The sequence below is a fragment of the Sciurus carolinensis genome, chromosome 18 (genome assembly GCF_902686445.1).
Source record: "Sciurus carolinensis chromosome 18, mSciCar1.2, whole genome shotgun sequence".
In the NCBI taxonomy this organism is placed as follows: Eukaryota; Metazoa; Chordata; class Mammalia; order Rodentia; family Sciuridae; genus Sciurus; species Sciurus carolinensis.
The window spans coordinates 7,896,966-7,920,099 of NC_062230.1; the positions used below are offsets into that span (position 1 = coordinate 7,896,966).

Here is a 23,134-nt window from a genome sequence, read left to right on the forward strand (position 1 = left end):
AAGACTTAAAGTTTTAAAAGTGTTCTTCATACCATCGAAAGACATCTCTTGCATCATCTCCCACATTATGGAAGCTCTGTTCTAGTTGGTAACACAACTTCCAACTTTTGAAATATTCACTGCTTCACATTCAAGGTCCTTCTCTCAAAATCCCTCTCAAGCACCCTTTCTCTCTGTCATCTCCCCAATTCTACAGCTTGACTTGAACTTCACATGGGACTGATTCCACTCCAACCCCATCATGAGGATGTTTTCCTTCAGTTGCATCTTGCAACCATCCCTTGTCCTTCATCCTCCCAGACGCCCCCCTTTTCTCCTCCCTGCTTCCCACCCCACCCGGATACCTCTGTATTCCCTCCTGAGGACCAGAATCTTGCTTTGAGGTTGATCTTTCAGAACCAACTTCATCATAGCCCGACTTCTTGCATGACCTCCCCCAACCTTCTACTGTTCACCAATAAACATGTGTGACATCTGGGTTTTTTCCCCTTTTCTGTACCAGATCTCTCTTGTCCTTTCCTTATTTTTTTTTTTTTTGTGGTGCCAGGGACGGAGCCCAAAGCCTTCTGCACCCTATGCTCCACCACTGAGCCACACTCTCAGCCCTCTTACCTGTCCTTTTGGGCCCACTACCCAGGATGCCTTCTGGGACGATTCCAGCCCTCTCCCCAATTACTCCTGCAGTACTCTAACTGCTGTCGGGGGTTTCCTCTCCCTGATTATAGACTACAAGATGTTGAGGGCAAACTTCACATCTGCCGAGAACACATTAGATGCTCAATAAATGCTTAGTGATGGACACTGTCATTCCCAGACTTACTTCAAAGTCTGCCTCTCCCTATGATCTGCCACAGCTACTCACCACCCCCTGCACACCCTTGATCTCCCACCCACTCCCAGGCCCAGCAGGGAGGAAGCAGCCGGTGTATAAAGGCAGAAATATAAGGCGCCAGCTCTAGGATCATTAGTCTTTTAATATATTATTCTGAAAAGAAAGGAATTAAAAAAAAGTTCCTGACAGCTCTTCTGTTTTGTTTTTTAATTTAAATAAATACCCTGCCCACCCCCCACCCACTAAAATCTCCATCCCCAATCATCCCGCCCATCCCTGGCGCTAGACCCTCAACCCAGAACTAAAGAAGACGCCTGTTTCAGAGCAGGCCACGCTCACTACCAAATTCTGGCAAAATTGTAAATACTGTAAAGAGTCCGAAGTCCTCAGCTCGCTTGAGCCCCTCCCTTCTGTCATTCGGCTCCCCAAGAGGACCCATCCCTCACTTTGGGGTGGGCATGGATGGCGGGGCCTTTAGGCATTGGCATCGGGGAGAGTGCAAACTTGGCCTCCATTCTTCACTCCCTGCTCAGGAGTAGGTCAGAAGGACCCAAATTGCCCTCCAGACTAAAATAAATAACAAAATAAACAGCCCCTCCCCCACTCCCAGCTCTCATCTTTCTCCTCCGTTTGACCCACCCCCTTCTAGCGCTGACCCCTTCCATCCTTCCCCATGCCGCCCTATGCCTTGGTCTTTGCCCTCTCAGGAGAAGGGGTCTACCGTGCTCAGACCCCCAACAACGAGCAAACCCTCCTCCCCCAAATTTCTTGGGGTGCTGCTGGCACCCCAAGCCCAGATGGGCCTGGCAGGCTCCGCGTCTCTGGGGACTGGGGTGGAGGGCCAGGGTCCTCCCGGGCGCTCTCACCTAGTCCTTCAGTCTCTCAAGGCAAGTCTCCCAGGAGAGCCTGGCGGGCCCTGCCCCCTCCCAGTGAAGATGCCCCAGCCGCCCCGCCCTCCTCAGATGGCAGTGTCCCAGAGGACCGTGTGCTGCCGGCGGCAGGGTGGGGTGCCGGACTTGCGGGGCTCCGGCCCCCGCCTCCAGCTGGGTAGGATGGGCATGCTCTCCTGCTTGCAGAGGCCACGGTCAGGGCGGTGGCGCGCCTTGATCTCCTTGCACACGCAGCGTTTGCGCTCGATCACTTCCAGGAGCTTGCCGTCGCGCTCGCGGGCTGGCTGGGGTGGCAGAGGCAGCGGCAGCGGTAGCGCGGGGTGGGTCTGTGCCACCAACCCCAGAGAAAGGAAAAGATGAGGGCGTGGCCAAGGACCTCATGCCCAGACCCACATCTTCCCCCAGAAACAAGTCCTCCTGCCTCCAGGCCGCTGCTCACTCCTACTGGCTGTGGGAGCCGGTGGGAGCCGGTGGGAGCCGATGGGAGCAGAAATCCAACCCCTGCACCCTTTCTCAGCCCTGGTGCCAGGCTGGGCCTGTTTCGCCCCTTTTACAAACTGTCTTTCCCGCAAACATGCATTTTTCTAAGTGGTCCTTCCAGGGACTCCTTTCTCTAAATTGTCCAAAGATGCACCTTCAGCTTCTGGTGGCTCTGAATGTTCTCCAAGCAGGGTCCTGCCTGCTGCCCATCTTAAGCAGTCCCATTGGGAGCCAGAGCCTCCTCAGGACCCCCTCGCCTTTAGTCTGCATCAGTCTGTGCTGCCCACATGGCTCAGGCCCCAGCCTGTCTGACCCCTTTGAAGCCTTTCTTTCCATAGCAGCTCCCTCACAGATTAAAGAAAGGCCAAGACTCACCTGGCTCAGGGCATCCCTGGGCTGGCTGCAGGGCCGGGGGGTGTGGAGCGCGGCCTGCCGGACTCCGGAGGTGGAGGCAGAGCGCCCCAGGCGGTAACCTCCTGTGAAGTCTGAGGTGGAAAAAATGCAGGTGAGAAGAGAGCCTCCAGGTGCCCCCACCCCAATTCCCCGAGGAGGCCCTGGCCAGCCTGCTCCCACCTCATGAGAGGAAGGGTTTGAAGACATGGTGTTAAGATTTAGGGGCCCGGGGGCTGGGGAGATAGCTCAGTCGGTAGAGTGCTTGCCTTGTAAGCACAAGGCCCTGGGTTCGATCCCTAGCACCCAAAAAAAAAAAAAAAAAGAAAAGAAAAAGAAAAAAAAAAAAAAAAAAAAAAAAAGATTTAGGGGCCCGGACTTGGACATGAATGGTTGACAGGATAGGCCAGGCAGAACCCTGGGAAATTCCACCAGCCCCCAACCCCTAATCTCTGTAGGGAATATGTGGGCAGGTGTCACCTCCATTGCGATGGCAGGCAGGGAAGGTCTGGCAGGGTATGGGCAGCGCTGTTCGGCTTCCTCCTCGATCGTGGTGGATCCTGGCCAGTAGGCCCTCTGCCCCCTGGCTCCTCACAGGGATCCCGGATGCCACAGCGCCCCTGTCCTCACGCTCCACCTTGCCTGGACCCTCCATACTGCCATTCCAGGCCCGGGCACCATCCTCGACCTCTGCTGGGATGACAAGGAGAGCTCAGTGCCTGCACAGGGGAGAGGTCTTTCTGTGCCCCCAGGCACACACGGTTCAGCATGGATGTTCTCCTTGCAAGTCACAGCAGGGATGGAGGGACCCTGCATCTCACCCCCTCCCCAACACTCACACTCACAGGAGGGACCCAGTACTGCCACCACCCTTTCCACTCACTGGTACCATCTCCTGGGGCTGAAAATTACATACATGTGCTGTTTCCAAACCCTTTTCGTTGGTCAGAGGGGCCTCTTCTAGCCTAGCTTTAGCTTCTGAGCCCCTCCAGCCCAGATAGGGCCAGAATGACAACCTGGAGACCAGGGGTACTGCTCCCAGGTAGGGGCAGAATCCCAAGAAGTGGGGTGGGGTAGGGGCAACAGGGGGAAGGGCTGCTTGTGAACTAAGCTCATCTCTGAGAGTAGGCCTGGCAGAGCATTGGGTTGCCAGGCAACGGTAGAGGCCTCCTTCTCCTCTCCCTCCTGTCTGGATAGGTTGCCATGGTAATAGCTGGGAGGCAGCTGTGTTTAGCTCCTAGTGTGCGCACACTCACAAACACACACCCCTGCAGCCCAAGGAAGGGAGGGGCAGGGAGTGGAGCAGGATGGGGCTCGATGCTACCCTGTCCCTATCCCAGATCTTCCCGTCCCTCAAGCACACACACAGGGATCTGTCCTTTCATTCTGCTGCCCACTTCTATACCTGGAAGGATCTTCCAGGAGACCCAGGGAGGACAATGGGCTGTGGCTTCCAAATAACCTCTCCAACATATCCCCCAAACTATCGCCAGCATCCCCAGCCCCCCACGCTCATTCCCCACCCCTGACTCACTGTCCAGCTCCTTTGCCTTCCTCCCTCCATATAGGACCTTCCTCTGCAGAGCCCAGCCTGCCCCAAATGTGGTGGCACCCATCTCCTCTTCTTCCTCCTCTGGTGTCCCTGCACTGGCGATGACATGGGCGCAGGAGATGCTGGCAAAGGCACCTCCATCGGTCCCTTGCTCCTGCAGCTGGATCTTGACCATGGGGGATGGAGCCCCCACTCCACAGCCCTTATTCAGCACCCCCCCAGCCTTGAGGCTCTCATAGGCAGGGGGTCTCTTGAGTCCAGCTGCTGCAGCTGGGTAGGTCCAGAGGGGGGTCAGGGGGCCTGCAGTTGGGTCCGGAAGGCTGTGGGGGGAGGCCAGGCAGCCACGGTGGTGGAGGACCCCAGCTGCTGCGCCCATGGCCCCGCTGTGGGGGCTGGATTTCCCTGGCACAGGGGGCCTTGAGCTGGTACACAGCATCCCGTGGAGAACTGAGATCTCCTTCTCCGTCTTTGGCTCTCCAACACCCAGGGGTGGACCAGCTGGCAGGACAGAGTGTGTGGTCACCTTGACTGCCGAGTACACCATGGTGTAAGACACAGCCTTGTCCTTGGGGGGGCCGGGAAGCAAGGCGGCCGGGGCAGGGGGGGCTGCCGGCACCCCCACTGCCTTGGGGCAGATCATGCTGTGGGAGTTGGGGAGCTCCCGCTCCCCCCGGGGCTGGCCAGAGCCCTGGGGTGGCAACGGTGTCGAGTGACTCCTGGCTCGGCCCGATGGTCCCAGCAGCAGCAGGTTGGCAGCAGGAGGTGGAGGTGGCGGGGGAGGCGTCTCCCGCTCTCGTGCAGGCACTTGGGGAGCTGGGGTGGAACCTGCTGGCTCCTTGGAGTGGCAGAGGACCGGTAGCCTCGAGACCCCATCGCCAGGGGTTCGGGAAGCAGACTTGGCTTGGGGGAAGGCCAGGAGTGGAGGACGGTGCTGAAGGAGGTTGGGGAAGGGCGGGGGGATTTCACAAGGAGTGGTCTTGGTGGGTGTCCCATCCCTCCTGCCCGGGAGGGCCGAAGCTGGACGTCGGTGGGAGTGGGGCTGAAGGGCATGAGGCTGGTGTGGAGGGGAGGTTGCTGTCAATGCAGGGGCCCCGTTGGCCCGGCCTTCCCCGGCCTCTTCCGGCAGCGGGTACTTCATCTCCTCATATATAGCCTCGCTCTCTTCGGAGTCCGAGTCGGCACCAGCTGGAGGGGTTGGGCCCCCACCCCCAAGAGGAGGCCCTGTCAGGCCCCCTCCACTTCGTCCTCCTCCCCTGAAGACATCCCCCACCATCTCAATGTACACAGGCTCCTCTTCCTGGGCACCCACATCAGGGTCCCCAGTTACTCGGGACCCCCTACTGAGGCGCTGAATGGGCAGGTTCCCCCCTCGAGGAGAAGGGGCTGCTGGGCAGGACTCATCGAAGGAGACAGAGAGCTGGGTGTTGGGGCTTCGCCTGGGTTTCTGTGGAGGAACCTTCCGGCTGGACTCTCGGCCTTCTGGGGTTGGCTTCTGCGAGCCTGGGTGGGATGGGAAAAAGACAAATAAACTGGGCTGCTGCTTCTTTTTTAAAAAATTCTCTTGATGTAAGGAATTGAACCCAGGGTCGCTTAACCACTGACCACATCCCAGCCCTTTTCATTTTATATTTTGAGACAGGGTCTCACTAAGTTGCTTGGGACCTTGCTAAGTTGCTGAGGCTGGCTTTGAACTTGCGATCCTCCTGCCTCAGCCTCCCAAGCCGCTGGGATTATAGCCCCTGTGCTAAACTGTGCTTTATGTGGAGGAAGGAAATGGGGCAATTCTTTATGACTTCTTGACCCACCTGCAAGGACATATCCGCCTCTTCTTTGTTCCCACACCCCTCCACTTCAGTCCTGGTAGGTCCCTTTCTACCAGGCAGCTCTCAATCTTTCTGATGCATGCCCCAGAATCCACAGCTTCTACCCTAAATTCTCTCCCACCCCCATACCCTCCCAGACCACCACTCCTTTCCCCAAAACAAACTTTTGGGGAGTGTCTCCCACTCTTGACTGGTTCATCTCCGGTCCATCCAAAAGGAACCCCTCATTCCTTTTGGAAATGGAACCTTCCACTTCCTAGGCTCTTCCCTGAATGAACCCTCCCAGAGGCCTCCCCTGGCCTGCAATGGATCCTCCCATCTCCCAGCTCCCCTTGGGGACAGTGGGGGTGTCTCACCTGCTTTTTTGCTGGGGGGTATCTCTGCCCCTGATCCTGCCATGCTGAGCTTGGTGCTGGGGTGTCTCCGGGGCTTGGCTGGGGGTCTTCGGGTGCTGCTGTCCTCTGTGAGACCACCACCGCCCGCCCCAGGCCCACCCCCCACACTGTCCATGCTGCCCACTGAGTGGCAGGAAAGGGAGCGTGGGGCCATGGCGCTGCGGCAGGGGTGGGGGGTGTGCTCCTGGGAGGCGGGCATCGTCATGAAGCCCATCCTGAGGGAGCGGCGCAGAGAGGCGATGTCCCGCACGCGGACCCCAGGCCCTGGGCCAGCCCCAGGCCCCGCCGGGCCTGCAGGGGCCACCTCCTTACCGGAGCTGGGGAGAGAAGACCCCAATGGAGCAGAAGTCAGGCTTCAGGCCTGGGCCTTCCCCTCCTCCACCCCAGGAAGTGCCAGAACCCTGTGGCCTGGTGGGCAGGAGGAAAGGAGTCTGGCTGTGAATGGGGGACACCTGAAGGTCTAAGACAGAGACATAGGGGTTTCAGGCAGAATTTCTAGGCTTAAAAAAGGCCAGTCAGTGAGGGAAGGGATGAGCAAAGAGATGACTATGTGTGCAGGGCACTGTCCCCGGGGCTGGACACTAGCCTGGTCTTATCCAGCATATAGCCTGGTACAGGGAGGGAAATTGCAAACCCAGGCAACAGTCCACTTGACAGACAGATGGACACACCTGCCACCAAAACTCCTAGTCTTCTCTCACGCTCATGCTGGCCCACACTTGGCCTCTGGCCTCTTCTCATGACCAGCTACTGCGGCCTCCACCCCCACACATGCCTCCTCTCCCAGATGCAGGGTGTGCTGTCCGCATAGCCAGAGCAGCCTCCCCCGGCTGATCCTTTTTCCTCCCTTCCTCCCTCTCCCTCAGTGCTGTCCTCTCCATCGGCCTCTGCTCACCCCCATTCCTTTCACCGTCTTTGGGCTCCTGGATGAGCGAAGGGGGAGGCGGCTGGCAGGGAAGAGGGGAGCACTGTGGTGGGCTGGGCTCTCATTAAGGCCCTGTCTACTAACCCTTCATTAGGGAGAGATCGCAGCAGCGATCGCTCTGATTAATCTAATTAACAACAAGAATTAAACTCCACAGTTGTGAGGAGGGAGAAGGGAGTGGGGAGGTGGCTCTGACTCAGGCTCCAAGAGGCTGTGCAGTCAATGGGAAGTGCAGAAGGATTCAGGGTGGGAGAGGACAGGTTTCGGTCCCCAGAGGGGAAGTCGAGAGGGCCAGCAAGGATGCAGGGGTTGGGGCAAGGAGGGTCTAGTCTGCACATTCCCCACCCCACACACACAACCTTGTCACTTGGTCACTCACTTTCTCCGGCCGGGGAGACCAGCAAGGGGATGCTCTCTGAGGCTTCTGAATGACCCTGTCCCTGGACCCTGTGAGGGCAGTGGAGCCTGCCCCTTCCAAGGTCAGGTGACAGGGGAATCAGCAGCCAGCCTCAAGATGACAGAAGGGAGAAGACCACAGGCCTGAGGTGAGTCAGAAAGGAATGACTCGGACCCTTGGGGATGAGGAAGGGCCAAGAGGGTGCTCCAGAGCTGGAAGCCCCCCAGGAGGCCAGGACAGGGGCAAGGGCTGAGCAGAGCCAGGACAAGTATGTACAATTCCAGCTATACAGAACTGAGTACAGGATCTGAGATCAGCGAGCTCACTAATGACAAGGCTGTTGAGCCCCAGGAGGGGCTGTGGTCCAGCAGGACAGGCACAGGTGTGACATGCAAGGAGACAGTCTGGGGCCCCAGTCTTACCTCCTCTTGGCCTCCTCTTCCTTGTGCTGCCTCCACTCCAGCTTGGTTTTTCGGTAGAGGAGGTTCATGTCGTGGGGCAGGAGGTGGGGGCTGGGGGGCCCTGCTCAGTGCCACCAGGCCCGGGGGGCGGCCCTCCCTGGGTCCCGGATCCACTTGGTGGGGGGTGGGTGAGAAGGAGAAAAGGAAGATGTGGGGTGGGTGGGGGCAGGAATGAATGAAAGAGGGAAAAAAAAAAAAAAAAAAAAAGGAGCAGAGACATGACTCGGGTCCTCAGAGAGGAAAACAGAGACAGGCACAGAAAACCCAACACAGCCTCTAGAACCCCAGGACACAAACACAGAAGTACGTGTGTACACAGAGCCACACACCCTGATGAAGGTGTTCAGAGACACACATACACACTCTCGAGAGATCAGACTGACACAGATTCCCATGCTGTGTAAATACAGCTGAACCCACCGCTCAGACAGGCCCCACAAATGTACAGCAACTCTGCGGTCACACAAACACACATGCAGACAAACGAACCATCCAGCCACAGACCCATATCTACAACAGAGGGCCAGACACATAGAAGGGCATAAATAAACACAAACCTCGGGGCAGCAAACATACAGAGACATAAACACCCACCGACACACCCACAGACACACATACCTCCAGACACACACAAATCTGCCATGGAACCGGACACACCTACAGACAAGGAGTTATGCCCAGGGCCTACCTGCCTACATTAGACACCACTGGGGAAGGGTCAGACTTGCCACCCCCTCCTGGGCCCTGAGGCTTGGTGGGGGGCTGGTCATGAGGGTAGGGTGGGGATGCTGAAGGAAGGGTGGGGGCACGGAGTTGGGCATCTGAAATCCTACCCACCAATCTATCTCCACTCCCTAGCGTACCCCCCGTTTCCAGTCCTTTTGGGCCTGGGCCTCTGTGCACCCCTCAGTAACGGTCTCCACCTCCCTCCCTCGCTGATGGCCCAAATCACCTTCTTCCTCCTCCAGGATTGGGGAGAACCCCGGCCTCCCCCTTTCAGTCCCGCCCCTCAATCCCACCCGGGGGTCCCCAGTCTGGCCTCCGTGGCTACCTTCTGAGCTGCAGTCTCCATACCTGCTCTGTCTTCCCTTCCCCCAAACACACTCTCCCTTTCGCCTTCAGCCTCACTACTCCTCCCAGCGCCCCTCCTCGTCCTCCCCCTTCCCCTGTTTGTTCCAAACCTGGCCTGCTTCATCCCTCTCTCCATCCAAGGGCCCCAGGCTCCCGGGCACCCCTCCTCTTCCCCTTGTCCTGCTGCCCTGGGTTTCTCCGCCTCTCGCCCCGCCAATCCGCCCTGCCCCCGGTCCCCCCACCACCGCCTCCCCGCACCAAGCCTCCCCAATTTCTACATCACCGTACCTGGCCTGCCGGGCGCCGGCCCCCCCATGCCGGGCTCCGCCCGGAGCAGGAGGAGGGAGGAGGAGAGACAGAGAGACCGGTGGGGGGGGGAGCGGAGCTGGGCCCTGCCGCAGAGACAGCCCCGCCTCCGGGTCCGCCCCCAGACCCGCCCCCGGCCCCAAACCCACCCTTCCACACCCTCCAAGGACGGAGCGGGAGCGGCCGCGCAGCGCTGCACCGCCAGGCTCGGGTGGGGGGCACAGGGGCGGCGGAGCCTGCGGGGGAGACGCAGAGGAAGGTCGAGGGGCGCCGGGGGTCCTGCGCCAGCCCGCCCCCGCCTTGGGGCGTCCGCTTCTCGCCGCCCAGCGCCCCCTGCCCGGCCGGGCGGTGCTGGCTTTGGTCTCCTCGGCCCCCGCCGAGCGGCGCGCGGCGCTCAGCGGCGCCCCCCAGCGGCAGCCCGGGGGCCCGCACCCACTCGCGAACCCCGCGCGCCGAGCCCTCCGCGATCCGCGCCCGGCGTCTGGCTGGGGCCGAGGCTGCGGCGACGGGGCCCGGGGTGCAGTGAGGCGGTGAGGCCGGCAGAGGGGGCTGCCTCTCGGACCGAGGGGCTCCCAGAGTTGGGAGCCGGACGCTTGACCACTCCGCCCGGCAGGGGGCGTACTTCCTTAGCCGCACCCCCTCTTCCCCGCCGCCCCCAGGTGCCGGGAGGGCGCGAGAGTTGGCTGACTTGGTGTCGGCCTCCTCCCCCTGCAGCCTCCCAGGCGCCCGGACCTTGTTCCAGCGTCTGGGCTCAAAGTCTTCCGCCTATCCGCCCCCGCGGTTCAAGTCATCCTCCCCGTAACCTTTGACTCTGCGGGCTCCGCCCGCCAGGACCTGGGTGCACCGGGGTTGGTCACTGACTGGGACCACCACGGCCATCGCCTGGGTGCGGTTCCGGGGGCCTCTGAGGGGCATGACCTCGCCCTCCTCTCGTGACCTTTATCAGCAGTTCCCCGAGAAATTCCTCGCTCCAAAATTCCTTTGGCGTACAGCTCTGCCATGGGGTAAATGAGCTTCACGGTGATCTCCGTTGTACCCTTAGCTGACTGCAAAATGCACCCCAAAAGATATGCTTATCCTAATCCCTGGAATCTGCGAACCCTACTGTGTATGGCAGTCTTTGCAGATGTGCTGTGTGGCCTTAGGCAAATTGTATAACCTCTCTGAAAGATGCCTCATTCCATACCTACCTCAGCAAGGTTTGGGGGAAGAAAGGGAGTTGTAAGTGCTTTGTAAGTCAAGGGCCCTACATATTAAAGGCTACAAAATAAGGCTGGGGATGTGGCCCAGTGGTTGAGTGCCCCTGGGTTCAATCCCTGGTACCCCCTGCCCCCCAAAAAACACAAAAAGTCTAACTTTTACACCGTAGTGTGAATTCATTTACATTCATTCAATAAACTTTTCTGCAAAGATTGACAATATCCCAGGGACTCTCCACATGGAAAAGTCCACAATGATGCCAACTGTCCCAGGCAAAGAAGGGGTCCAAAGATTCCTTGTGAATTGTTTGTAGGAGCCAGCACCAAGGAAGAAAGGTCTGGGGGTTCTGCAGTGAAGTCTGTGTTCAGAATATTGTCAGAGAGGAGAGAGTTCTGCAGGAGACAGAAGGATGAGGTCTGGAGGGGTGGGACACATGAGGGAGGCTGCTTCCTGGACCTCGGTACCTGGGCTATGGCAGGGCCCTGTTGCTATAGCCAAAGGGAGCCAGACAACAATACAGATGAATTTTAACAAAGATATAAAGAACAAATGTATAAAGGGGGCAGGGGTTGTTTTGTTTTACCTTTTCCAAATCACCAAGAGTGGTTAGAAATTTCCATGAGCAAAGCAGAGGGAGGAGGGATCTGGAAAATATTACTAGGAGTCCAGACAGCCCCCTCATGCCTCGGGTGCCATTGAATACTAGCACTGAGGCCTTGGTCAGATACCTGAGTGCCTCTGAGCCTCGGTGTCCTCAGCTCGAGCTCCACATCTGCTCCATCTCTCTTCCTCAGGAGATAATATGAGGAGTTTTCAATATACTCAAGAACAGAATCTTCCATTTGACCAAAACTTATTAGAATCTGTTCATCTCCTTCTGAACCTGGGATTGAAAGCAGATGCAGCCTCTAGATACTACTTTGGCTAAAAGAACCCCCCTCAGAATGTTGGTTAGAGAAGCCAAAAGAGAGAAAATGGGAGTTGGAGTTTGGGTTTGTTCTGCTCTGAGTAGACCCTTTTTGAGTGTGCATGGCTTCCCTTTCTTAGTGAGCAAGGGATGAGAGGGAGAGGTAGCAAGGTCAGAGGTGGGGAGGGTCCATGCTTGTGTTCAGCTGGGGTTGGTCCTCAGGTGGACCTCTGCAGTTGGCCATGTAGATACATGTGTGTCTAGGAGTTGGAGACAAGTGCAAGGTCTTTGTGAGTGTCTGTATATGAGGCCTGGACAGGACACATGGAGTGTGTAGAATGTCCTTACTCTACCACTGATGGCTGTTTTGGACTTCTTGGATCTCAAATTCCACATCTAAGAAAGGGAATAAAGCCATGTCTGACACTGGATTTCAAATACTCCTGCAAAGTCCAGGAAAAGACATTGAGGGTAGGGATGAAACTAGATTGGCTATGAGTTGATCATTATTGAGAAGCATATAATGGGTACCTGGGAGTTCATTATATTCTTTAGACGGGTTTAAAAATGTTCATAATCATCTACTTTATTGAAGGTAAGGGGAGGGAATGATCGAACTTGCCTCTTGTAGTTACCATGAAGACCAAAGACACTATGGCGGTGATAGCCACAGCCACACCATAAGGTTTACTAGGCACTTACGGGCAACCGGGCACTCAGGACGTGCCCAGCATGTTCCTTTCAACTCTTCTTCAGCCTGTCTGCCGGCCAATGGCAGCCAGTGCCTACAAGTAAGGGAATCCCCTGCCTCCCCGTAGACTCCTCCCCTTTTCTCCGCCCTCTACAGCCCTTCCCGCGGAGAAAGAGCCCGGCTGGGCCCAGCAGGTGTGGGGTTAAGGCAGCCTGTTTGGGGCCCCAGCAGCGCAGCAGCAGCAGCAGCAGCAGCAACTGCAATAGCGGCGGCTGTGGCAGGCCTGGCTCCGGGCCAGCTGGCGGGGAGCCCCAGGAGGGAGGAGGGAGGAGGGAGGAGGAAGGGGAGGAAGAGGGGAAGGAGGAGGAGGAGGAGAGGAGCAGTGAGCAGGCCCGAGGAGGCAGGACTTCCTGGTGTGGGGGTTGTCAACAGCCCAGAAAGAGAAAGACAGAGAGACAGAGACCGAGAGGAGCTGAGGAACCGAGAGACAGATCCAGCGGGGCCACGCGGGAAGAGCCTTGGGAGACCCACTCGCCCGGGACCGCGGAGGCCAGCTGCCACCTGGAGCAGCTGGGGGCAGAGCCGCCCCCTCCCACAGCCGTCGGGAGACCCGTGGGGCTGCAGAGGCCGCGCCTGGACTCCTCCGAGGAGGCGCGGGTTCCTTCTTTTCTGGACAGCAAACTTTCCACGGAGATGCCTCACAGGGTGAGGTGCGGCCCCCGGAAAACGCTGGGCAGCCCCTGATCGCTGCCTGCGTGCCCCGCTTTGACCGGGTACAGACGGCCCCAGAAGGACAGCCCGACATCTTAGTTGCTGAGCCCCCCGGCTCAGCTCGGTGACTGAGACCCGAGAGGTAAGTCTTGGGGCTGGGCGGGGCGCTGGGGGTGGCGGGCAGGGCCTGTCCCAGGGATGTGGGAGCCGAGGTGGGGGGCCTGGAGGCCCAGAAGAGGTCTCCAGGTGGCCGGGCCAGGCGAGGAGTCGCTTCAACCTGGTTCACCCAGGTCCTGGAGTCCCGTGCTCTCCGGACAATTCAGTCTGGTGAATTTGAATCCCTGGCAAGAAATGCTCAACTTTGGGTCTCATCTTCCTCTTCCTGCTCTGCATGCCCTCTCGGTCCTGTCCCCTCTATTCTGGTGTCTGTCATCTCTGCCTGTCTCTTTGTCTCTGGGTCTCTGGTGGTTTCCCCTTCCTCCCCCATTCTGCTCCCCAGAGAGGAAGCCCCGGAGGTGGCCTGCCCACTGCTTTCTCTTCTCTCTCTCTCTCTCTCTCTCTCTCTCTCTCTCTCTCTCTCTCTGACACACACTCTCTCTCTTTTTCCAGTTTGCAAACTCAGCTCTGGAGTTCGGCAGCGACAGCAGCAGGAAAAACCTGCCCCTGCCCCCCCCTCCCGCCACCTCCCCTCCCCTGTTCTCCCGTCCCCAACCAGACACCCCCATTTCCTTCAAGGCCCTTTTGCCATGTCGGACCCAGACGTCCCCAGGGGCCCCGATGCCCCCGCCATGTGGCCCCCCTGTTCCAGGGGTGCTTGAGCCCCTTCTAGGATCCCAGCCCCTCCCCCACCCCTACCCGTTCTGAGCCCCAGGGACCATGAGTGGGGGCAAGAAGAAGAGCAGTTTCCAAATCACCAGCGTCACCACGGACTACGAGGGCCCAGGGAGCCCAGGGGCTTCAGATCCCCCTGCCCCGACGGCCCCCGCCGGGCCCCCACCACGCCTTCCCAACGGGGAGCCCAACCCTGATCCAGGGGGCAGGAGCACCCCCCGGAACGGCTCCCCACCACCCGGGGCCCCTGCCTCCCGTTTCCGGGTGGTGAAGCTGCCCCACGGCCTGGGAGAGCCTTATCGCCGAGGTCGTTGGACGTGTGTGGATGTTTACGAGAGAGACCTGGAACCCCCGAGCTTCAGCCGCCTCTTGGAGGGAATTCGAGGGGCGTCGGGGGGCACTGGGGGCAGATCTTTGGATTCCAGGTTGGAGCTGGCCAGCTTGGGCCTGGGTGCCCCCATGCCACAGTCAGGCCTGTCTCAGGGCCCCACCTCCTGGCTCCGCCCACCCCCCACCTCCCCTGGACCTCAGGCCCGCTCCTTCACTGGGGGACTGGGCCAGCTGGCGGTTCCTGGTAAGGCCAAGGCGGAGACACCCCTCCTCTCGGCCTCCCCACCCCAGCAGCGCCCCCCAGAGCCTGGAACCAGGGATAGCACGGGCACAACCCTGGCTGCCACACCCCTGCCCTCCCTGAGGGTGGAGGTGGAGGCTGGGGGGTCTGCAGCTGGGACCCCTCCACTGTCCCGGAGGAGAGATGGAGCCCATCGACTGAGGATGGAGTTGGTTCCTCCAGAGGAGACAGGGCAGGTAAGAGCCATATTCCAAGTTGAGGGAAACACCTGAGGGGCTGTGCTCAGTCCTCTGGGCCTAGTAGACCTCACCCCCATCCTGGGCCTCCTTGCCTCTACCTCCATCCTGTCCTCCCCAGCTCCACTGTCACGTCTCTCAGGCAGGTCAGAGAGCGCGTCTTTTTTCTCCCTGCCATGACACTTTGAAGACTGTCTCTCCTTTATTTTATCTCCTTCTTTTTTGCATTCTATACCTTCTTTCTTTCTCTTTGGTCTTTTAAATTATGGCCTTGACTCTTGACTGTTTCCAAAAAGCCTGTTGCCCATGCTCACTTCAGCCTTCACCTTTTGCTTTGGTCTCAACTCCTCTGGCACCAGGTGATGAGGGTGGAGGCCCCACCTGGGTGCTTGGCTGGGCCTCTGAGGGAGGAGCTGCCAGGGTTTGGGGTGGCCATAAAAGGTAGGCATTCCGTTGGAAGTCTTTCCATCGCAGCTCGGCGCTGGACGTGGGGGGATCTTCTATCTTCCCACCAGCCACACATCCCAGCCCAATCTCTACTTTGCAACAAGCCAAGTTTTTCTGAGAAACCAAGGAATTGGCTGGGGGGCACACATTATAGGGATGGGAGTGGGGTGCTGGTTGGTTGTCCTTTTTGCCCTCGGTCATCTTTCTTAGTCCCCTGCACTTGGGCCTCTCCAGGATTGATGGCTGGGGGTGACTTCACCACAGTGGAGTGGGAGAATGTTGGGAAGCAGGAGGAAAGGAGTTAAATCCTCTACTTTTTCCGCTTCCTGTCTCCAAAAGAGGAACAAGTCTGGGCTGGGGGCAGGATGCCTGGGTCCCTGGGGTGGGGGGTGGGCAGCCAGGGATGTGAGGGTCGGATGCTTCTGTCCTGGAGGAAAAAATAACACCTTGGACTGCTGGAGGAAGGGCAGGGAGTGCGAGGATGAGGGCTCTTTCCCCTTCCTGGCCTTGGGCACAAACCACAGTGTAAAAATATCCCCAGCCTGGATGTCTGGGCCCTGTCAGGACCAGTCAGGACCGGCTCCCCCCACCCCTCCTGGCCTCCAACTCCCTTCCATGACCTCCACCCCCCACCCCCTACTTTGCTGGAGCTCTTCCATTCAGTTCCTACCCCAGGAGAGAAGTTGTAGTTTCCTGGTCCCCGACCCCAGATTCTTCCAGAACAAGCCCTCTTTTGCCTCCAGCTTCCCTGCTCACCAACCTTAAGTCTTGCTTGAGCTTCCCTGGGTTCTGCAGACCTTGCCCCTCTCCCCTCAGTGCCAGCGACCCCTTTCCTTCCGCCTGCCATGTCCTGATCGCTTCCTGTGTGCATGCAACTGTGTCGCTATTTCCCTGTCCAAAAACCTGGCTCCCTTTTAGTTTTCCTAGTCTTCCCCTTCCACGCCTCCAGCAGAGGAGGAGGGTGAAGGAGGGCCAGGGGCACCACCTGGGCCCCCTTCCTCTGCTCTGTCTTTCTAACCACCCTGGACTCTCTGTTCTTGGCTTTTCCGAGAAGCTGGGGCCTCCCGGGGCCTCACAGAGGCGTCTTGTCTTGTTCCTGTCGCCCCCGCCCTCTCGCAGCCTGTTGGGCTGCGTGGTCCCCGCCCAGGCTCCGCCTCCCCCCATCTCCACAACGCCCCCCAACCAAAAAGCAGGGCAGAGAGCAGTTGTTGAACTTCACCTGAAGCCTGAGAAGTTTGCGAAGAGAGGCTAGAATGGGAGAGGGGGGTGGGGGTGTGGAGGACCAATTTCTGAGGATTTATTCATTCTGCAAATAGTTACAGAACAAACTTACCTTCTAGTAGGGGAGACACAATAAATACTTTAATTTCAGATAATATTAGGTGCTATAAAAAAGTGACACAGTTTACTGGACTTGTGAACGGCGGGGTAATCCCTCCAAGGAAGTGACATTTGAGTGGCTTTAAGAAGGTCGATGATATATTGCAGCTATTCTGAGTAGCTTCTCATTAGAGGTCCCAGCTGAGAGCGAGAAGTGCCCAAATGCAAACCAGAGCCCCTCTCCGATGCCCCCCAGTTCTGGAGTTGATGCTGTTTTCCTTGCTTCTGTAACCCCAAGACCTTCAGAACTGGAGGAGGGAAGGGCTGCTGGGGGACAGGACTCCTGGGTCCTCTGAAGAGAATGGAGGAGGTGGTGAGGAAAGACCACTAGGTCAATTGGAAGCCTGCTGGTTCTTTTCTCTCAGTGTGATGGTTCCCACCCCTCTGCTTCTAGGTGCCCCCACTTGACTCCCGCCCCAGCTCCCCGGCCCTCTACTTTGATGCCAGTCTGGTTCACAAGTCTCCAGATCCCTTTGGAGCAGCAGCAGCCCAGAGCCTCAGCCTGGCCCGCTCCATGTTGGCCATCAGTGGTCACTTGGACAGCGATGACGATAGGTAGGTGGGCTCCATGTGGTGGGACATGAGGTTTAGGCACCTTGGATAACTGCGTGACATGGTTGGCAGTTGTCCTTCCAGAGGTGAATTTGGAGAACAGAGAGAGCTGGCCTGGGGCATAACCACTGGGCAAACTTGATCGGGGACCCACTCCCTCCCTGTGGAGAGCGCTGGGTGGGACTGGCTGACTTAGGACTGTCACATCAGGGACTTCTTTAGAGTTTGAAGGGAGTCATTGTTGTCAAATTCCAGAGCTCTTGCAGATTTACAGAACATCTGGTCAACCCTCAGAACCCGCTGGCAAGTGTACTAGAGATGAGAATAGGGAATTGGTCTCCTCCCAGCTCCCCTCTCTCTGCCCCTACCAGCAAGGGCAGGGGTATACCTTCAGATCCTCATGGATTATCTTGTGACTTCCTTATAGTCCACCCAGACTCCTTTAGGATCCTTGGACTTTGAGTACCTGGAAAGCATTGCTCTAAAATTCTGTTCCCTGGGGGGATGTGGCCAGAAGACAAAAGCTAGGAACACCGTGGAGGCTGAGCCCTTCCATGGTAGAGCTGTCTGACAGCAAGGATGGCACAAGAGGGCAGGGCTTTCTGGCTTTGCCCTTCAGGATCGCCTGCCCTGTTCGGTGGCAGGGTGGGCAGGACTTCCTGTTTCGAGGGCCAGGTTTCAACACTCGTAGGAATGTCGGCCAGCTGAAAAGGGAGGAACAAAATTGCGAGTCAGATAGCTAGGCTGCTGGTTTCTGGCTGTGGACTGATAGGAGCCCAGGAGAAGGGCTAGGGAGCTGCCACTTTTATTGGAGGGAGGAGTGGGACTTCCTGTTGGAGGCCCTGAGGGGAGGGACTTCCTGTTTGGAAGGAAATGAGGGGTGGAACTTCACCAGTGGGTGAGTGGGTGCTGGAGGGACCCATTCCAGATGGAGTTGCGCCCTCCTATTTTCCCCTCGGTGGCGCCACCCCCTGGAATCAGAGACTGAGACCCACAAAAGAAAGGGACCAGAGGCACTGGAGAGAGTGGGGGCCCAAAGAGGAGGCTGGGGGCAGCCAGGAGCCTCTGGAATGGAGGGTGAGGGGCCAGTTCCAGGCAGGGCAGGACAGGGCAGAGTGGCTTCTGTACTCACTCCCAGCTGGCTCTCAGGAATGTGTGAGGTGTGAGGTCGGCCAGGGCCAAGAGAGTCACCTGCCCCCATTGCTGCTATTCTCAGCGCTTCCCACCCTCTCCCTCTCCCATTTGGGAGGTTCCCTGGCAAAAGGGCTCCCTGTCCCTCCTCCACCCCTGTTGATTTCGAAGCCCAGCCTCTGACTTTCTCTGCCTTAGAGGGTTCTGCCTTCAGAGGCGTTCTCAGCTTTATTCTTTTGAATTGTCCCCTCCCTCTCTCCCTCTGTCCCACCCCCTCTGCACACCCTAGTCTGACCGGTCCAGCTCCCAGCCTCCACTCTACCCTACCCCACTCCAAGGCTCTGGGGCTCTGGCCCAGCCCAGCCCCTTGGGCCCCACCCTGCTGGACCAGCGGGTTTGGGTTGGGCTACCCCCTACCCCCTAGGAATGGGGTGTGGAGACCCCATGTCACTTGTCTGGTGTGCTTGGATCTGGCAGGAAACCAGGGTCCAAGTGGCATGGGACCTCCCTTTTGAGAAGGGAAGTGGGATGGGTGTTAAGTGTCTGGATCCTGGACAGTGAGCTGGGATGCCTTTCCAGTCTTCAAATCTGGGGATGGGAGAACAGAAGGTGCTTGGTGGAGTCAGACTGTCTATGTACTCCTGGGTTGCAAGATCCTCAGTGTCCCCAACAGGGCCTGGCTGGTGGGAGATACTTGGTTAATTTGTGAATAAGTGGATGGGTGGGTGGGTGCGTAGATAGATGGCCAGTCTGGGGATCCAGGCATTTAGGGATTGCATCCCAGGGACTTGGGGATAAAAAGTACATTTCTTTACCTAGTGATGTCCTTTGGGTCTGGTACTGTCTCTTATCTCTTGTAATTCTAAAAGCAGTCCCACAATCCCCACCCCCCCACCTCCCAGATGGACACTGAGACTCAGGAGAGTTTTAGACACTTGCCCAAGGTCACCTCTCCAGTGTGTGGCTAGACTGCAATGGGGATCTGACACCTAAGCCACACTATCTTCTCTCTCCTACAGGAGGTGGCAATGGTCTCTAGGAACAGAGGCAGGGACAGTTTACCCAAGTGGGTCAAGAAGCCAGCCCCCTCCCCCTCCCTGGCCTGGCTCCACCCCCAAAGACATCACAGATCCGGGAGGGAGTGTAGACAGGGCAGCCGGATGCCACTTTCTTGGCCATAGGCCCAAACCCTGGGGGCTCCTAGAAGACATCAGGGAGCAGGGCTGGCCCCTGTTCCTGGGATCTGAACCACCCCACCTCTCCCGATGCCCTATATCTTCATCTGATTCTCATGTCAAAAATTTTATTTGACCTTTGGAGGGGAAGACCAGCTTCTGGGACTGTCCTTACCTCAGGACCCAAGAGTCCCATGGGGCTGGAGTCCCCAGTCATGTATGTCATGCACTGCACAACTCCAGGGGGTGCCTCACATTGAGAAGTCATAGTCCACATTTGGACTATGAGAGTTTTCTGGAAGATGGTGATGAGTGTCTTGAGGAAGCGGGTGTTTTGTTCTAATTCACACGAAGTTGCTTTGGGGGCCTGTGGGGAGGGCCAATCCTATATGGCCAACCCCAACTTCCTGCTCCTGACCTGGCCTAGGAAATACTAGCATAGGGTCCCCTCACTCAAAGGGGTTCTCAAAGGGCAGGCTTGGGTTGTCAGGGCTCTGGTCCCTTGAAGTGCTAATGTTAGAATGTCACAGGGGAAGTGCTGTCAAAAACTCAAAGCGCTAGACAAACAGGAGATAGTCATCTATCAGCCAACAAATGTTTATTGTTGTATTATTCCTTGATTTCTGGCGAGAATGAATGACTTCCTTGGCATCTTTGCCTGAGTGTCTGCCAGGCGGGGCCGGTGCTCCTATTTCTGTACATCTGTCCCTCTGTGTGTGCCGGGGAGGGGAGGGTGTTGGGTTTTTGTGGTGGCCCAGGCCCCACCCAGGTGTGGCAGATTGAAATAGCTGGAACACTGCTTTGATACAGGCTGGCCCACCCTCCCCTTTTAAGTGTCCACTCCCTACTGTTCCCCGGAGGCCCAGGTGTCCTTGCTCACTACTTGTCCTGCTTTCCTGGGCCTGGTCACCCCCTTGGTTGCTCTACCTGTCAGCGCCTTCTGCACCCAGAGCTTGGAAAGGAAATGGAAAATTCCCAGCTCTCTCAAGCTCCCTTCCTGGCAGCAGGTTCTCATGCAAGGGTCACCTTGGATGGAGTGCTGATCCCCCCACAGGGAAGCAAGTTGGAGCTGACAGCCTTGAGGGAGGGCCTACAGGGAGCAGCAGCACAGGGGGTTGCAGTGCACTGGGGCCCTGATTCTGAGGCTCAGTGGGGCACTGGGGGGACAGGACTGGTGAGCCTCCAAATGGGACAGAGGTAAAGAGCCAGCTCAGGGGCCAAGGGGGAAGCTGGCCAGCATGGGCTGTGAACAGGGTGAGACAGGAGCCTGGGGCCTGGGTGGTGGAAGAGGGAGCCCTGGAGGATGGGGCGGGGCTCAAGACACCAGAGGGCTTGAGGGAAATCTAGATTCTGGATGGAGATCCACTGTCCCCTAGCCAGGCAGGAGCTGGTCCCTAGGGACCTTTGAGCTGGGCTTGAGTCTCCCTCTGGTGGCCCCTTAACAAACTGCAGCCAGGCCTCTCCTGACTCCTTGTCCTGTCCCTCCCAGCTCTCTTCAAAGGCTCTGTCCAAAGTCCCACCTCCTACCTCACCTTCCTACCTCTCCTCAAGCCCTGCCTCCTTCCAAGACCCCAGACCCAGGTCCAGAGCCATAGGCTGTATTTGATTTACAGGGGTCAGGTCTAGGTTTCCGTTGCCATGGTAACCATTCCCATTCCTTCTCTTCATTGTGGATACCGGAGGCCCTCTGGCCCAGGTTCTCAGGGTCACCTGCGATGCGGGCTTTGTGTTTGTGGGGGTGCACATAGTATGTTAGAGTCTCCCCTGACCCTTCTGCTCTCTTTCCCAAAGTCTTAAGAGAGGCCAGTCTTAGCCCAGAGTGGGCAGGAGGGTGTCAGATGGGGAGAGGACCCCCAGGGCCAGTCTCTTCCTCACCTTCCCACCACTCCTCAACCCAGGCATCTTGCCCACGGCCCCTCCCCCGACCCAGGCCACCAGCTGACTTCCCTCCACCGCCCCCTCCCCTCCACTCCGGGATTGGCGCCAGGGTGAGAAGGGGACACTGGCACTGATCGTGTCTGGGAATTCCCGCCCACCGCGGTGCTGCGGGAGGGGGTCCCCGTGTCCCTGAGGAGCCAATAGCAGCCAGTCCTTGCCCTCGGGGGTGGTGTAGTATATCTTTCAGGACAGCACCCCCTAGGCCCCGTCTCCTCTCTGCCTGCCTGGCACTAGCCAGACCCCGCTCTGCCTGGGGGGCTCTGAGCCCCCCAGGCACTCCTTTGATATAATCTTCTCCCTTTGGGGGGCCCTAAGGATCCTTGCCCCTCAGGGATGGCCCAGCCAGGGGTTTCTGTCAAGTCGCTGGTGTCATCTTTTGAGACCCGAGTAGTGGGGATGGCTCCGGGGCCACCCCGAAAAAGGGGCTGTGTCTCCTCCCCGAGTTCCCCACGGGGAGCATCCCCCATCCGAGGGGCACCTGGACCCCCACCCCACCGGGGCCTGGGAGGCCCTGGGCAACGGCCCTCACTCCGCCGGGGAATGGACAAAACCCTGCTCCCCCTGATTCTCTACTGTCACAGGTAGAGGGAATGGGCTGATGCTGTTGCCAGGGGGCTTGGGAGGAGGCAGAGCCTGCCGGGAGGAAGCGGCTCCCGGAGGCGGTGGCCCCCCTCCTCACCTCTCACCTCCCCGTGTCTCTCCAGCGGCTCCGGAAGCCTGGTTGGCATTGACAACAAGATCGAACAAGCCATGGTAAGAGAAGAAGACATCTTGGTGCCAGGAGGTCCCGGCTCCCTTTCCAGGCCCTTCTCCCACCCCTGCTCTCCCTGTTACCAACGCCAGCCCCCGACCCCGTCCTTGTCTGTGAGCCCTGCCCCTACCCCGGTCCCGGGTCCTTACCCCCTGCCCTCTCTGCCGCACACCCTTCCCGCGGCCCCTCCTCCTTGGCACAGGGGAATGTTTCTCAGCTGCACACCCTCAGGGCACTGGGCAGGGGTGTCCGATGGGGTGGTCTGGCGGCCCTGACGCTTTCCCTGTCCCTGGACCCCCAGGACTTGGTAAAGTCCCACCTCATGTTTGCGGTCCGGGAGGAAGTGGAGGTGCTGAAGGAGCAGATCCGAGACCTGGCAGAGCGGAACGCCGCGCTGGAGCAGGAGAATGGACTGCTGCGTGCCCTGGCCAGCCCCGAGCAGCTGGCCCAGCTGCCCTCCTCCGGGCTCCCGCGGCTTGGGCCCCCTGCGCCCAACGGGCCCTCTGTCTGAGCCTCCCTTCCCTCACAATGTGCCTTTGGGGGCTGCCACGGTCACCAGGCCTTGCGCCTGCTGCCTGCCCCCTCTTCCTATGCAGCTTTAATGTCCCCTGACCCCCAGGGATGGGAGTTCAAGGCTCAGTGTTGGCCTGTTTCCCAGCCTCCCCCAATCCCCAGGTCCCCAGGCCTTGATGGAGGAGGGAGGGCTCGGGATGGGGTGCTAGATGGAGCCACCTCCGTGAGAGATCCCAGCCCCCTCCCTCTCTGGGTGTCTGTTCTGGGTTCCCCAGCAGTAGATGGCTTGGGGGAGTCCGAGGCTCCCTGGCAACAACCCTGCCCCCACCTTGTTCCCCTCAAAGTGCTCCCTCTCCACTGCCCAGGGGAGGGCATATGGACAGTGTCTGGAAGTTCTGGGTTTCAGGTTGTTATTAAAATAATAATTATAATTAAAAAATCTGAAGAAACTTGAATGTGGAGGTTGGCATGGCATTGCTTGTGTCCAGACCTGTGTGGAGCCCTGCTCTGCAGCCTGAGCTCCCCTGGAGATCCTGTCCAGACTGGGGAGGTTTCACGTGGCCGAGGCAGAGTGGTAG

At 58.4% G+C, this 23,134-nt stretch overlaps 2 protein-coding genes across 5 annotated transcripts; one reads left to right on the forward strand and one right to left on the reverse strand.

Moving 5' to 3' along the window:
* Nucleotides 1-1,094: 1,094 nt before the first annotated feature.
* On the reverse strand, nt 1,095-9,646 carry Nyap1 (neuronal tyrosine phosphorylated phosphoinositide-3-kinase adaptor 1). 4 transcript variants are annotated; one of them, XM_047534399.1, is made up of 8 exons: nt 9,327-9,341; nt 8,764-8,802; nt 8,107-8,258; nt 6,324-6,679; nt 4,127-5,644; nt 3,073-3,285; nt 2,578-2,687; nt 1,095-2,048 (listed from the first exon to the last, which is right to left on the reverse strand). In XM_047534399.1, the coding sequence occupies exons 3-8, from the start codon at nt 8,172-8,174 to the stop codon at nt 1,791-1,793; spliced, it is 2,523 nt and encodes an 840-aa protein (XP_047390355.1). In that variant the 5' UTR covers nt 8,175-8,258; nt 8,764-8,802; nt 9,327-9,341; the 3' UTR covers nt 1,095-1,790. The 4 variants fall into 4 exon arrangements, with proteins under 4 accessions (XP_047390355.1, XP_047390353.1, XP_047390356.1 ...); XM_047534397.1 differs by lacking the exons at nt 8,764-8,802; nt 9,327-9,341 and adding an exon at nt 9,505-9,646; XM_047534400.1 differs by lacking the exons at nt 8,764-8,802; nt 9,327-9,341 and adding an exon at nt 9,505-9,644 and having other exon boundaries at nt 3,073-3,282.
* A 3,036-nt stretch (nt 9,647-12,682) lies between these two features.
* Nucleotides 12,683-23,011, forward strand: Tsc22d4 (TSC22 domain family member 4). The gene is made up of 5 exons (XM_047533829.1): nt 12,683-13,173; nt 13,641-14,669; nt 16,891-17,051; nt 21,997-22,045; nt 22,345-23,011. Exons 2-5 carry the CDS (start codon nt 13,908-13,910, stop codon nt 22,552-22,554), a joined length of 1,182 nt encoding a protein of 393 aa, XP_047389785.1. The 5' UTR covers nt 12,683-13,173; nt 13,641-13,907; the 3' UTR covers nt 22,555-23,011.
* The last annotated feature ends 123 nt before the right edge of the window (nt 23,012-23,134 follow it).

Coding starts and splice junctions, on each gene's coding strand:
- Nyap1 (XM_047534397.1), bottom strand. CDS start 8,174: ATGAACCTCCTCTACCGAAAAACCAAGCTGGAGTGGAGGCAGCACAAG. Junction 6,680..8,106: donor GAAGAGGAGGCCAAGAGGAG/GTAAGACTGGGG, acceptor TTCTCTCCCCAG/CTCCGGTAAGGAGGTGGCCC. Junction 2,688..3,072: donor TGCCTGCCATCGCAATGGAG/GTGACACCTGCC, acceptor TTTCCACCTCAG/ACTTCACAGGAGGTTACCGC.
- Tsc22d4 (XM_047533829.1), top strand. CDS start 13,908: ATGAGTGGGGGCAAGAAGAAGAGCAGTTTCCAAATCACCAGCGTCACC. Junction 14,670..16,890: donor CTCCAGAGGAGACAGGGCAG/GTAAGAGCCATA, acceptor CTCTGCTTCTAG/GTGCCCCCACTTGACTCCCG. Junction 17,052..21,996: donor TTGGACAGCGATGACGATAG/GTAGGTGGGCTC, acceptor GTGTCTCTCCAG/CGGCTCCGGAAGCCTGGTTG.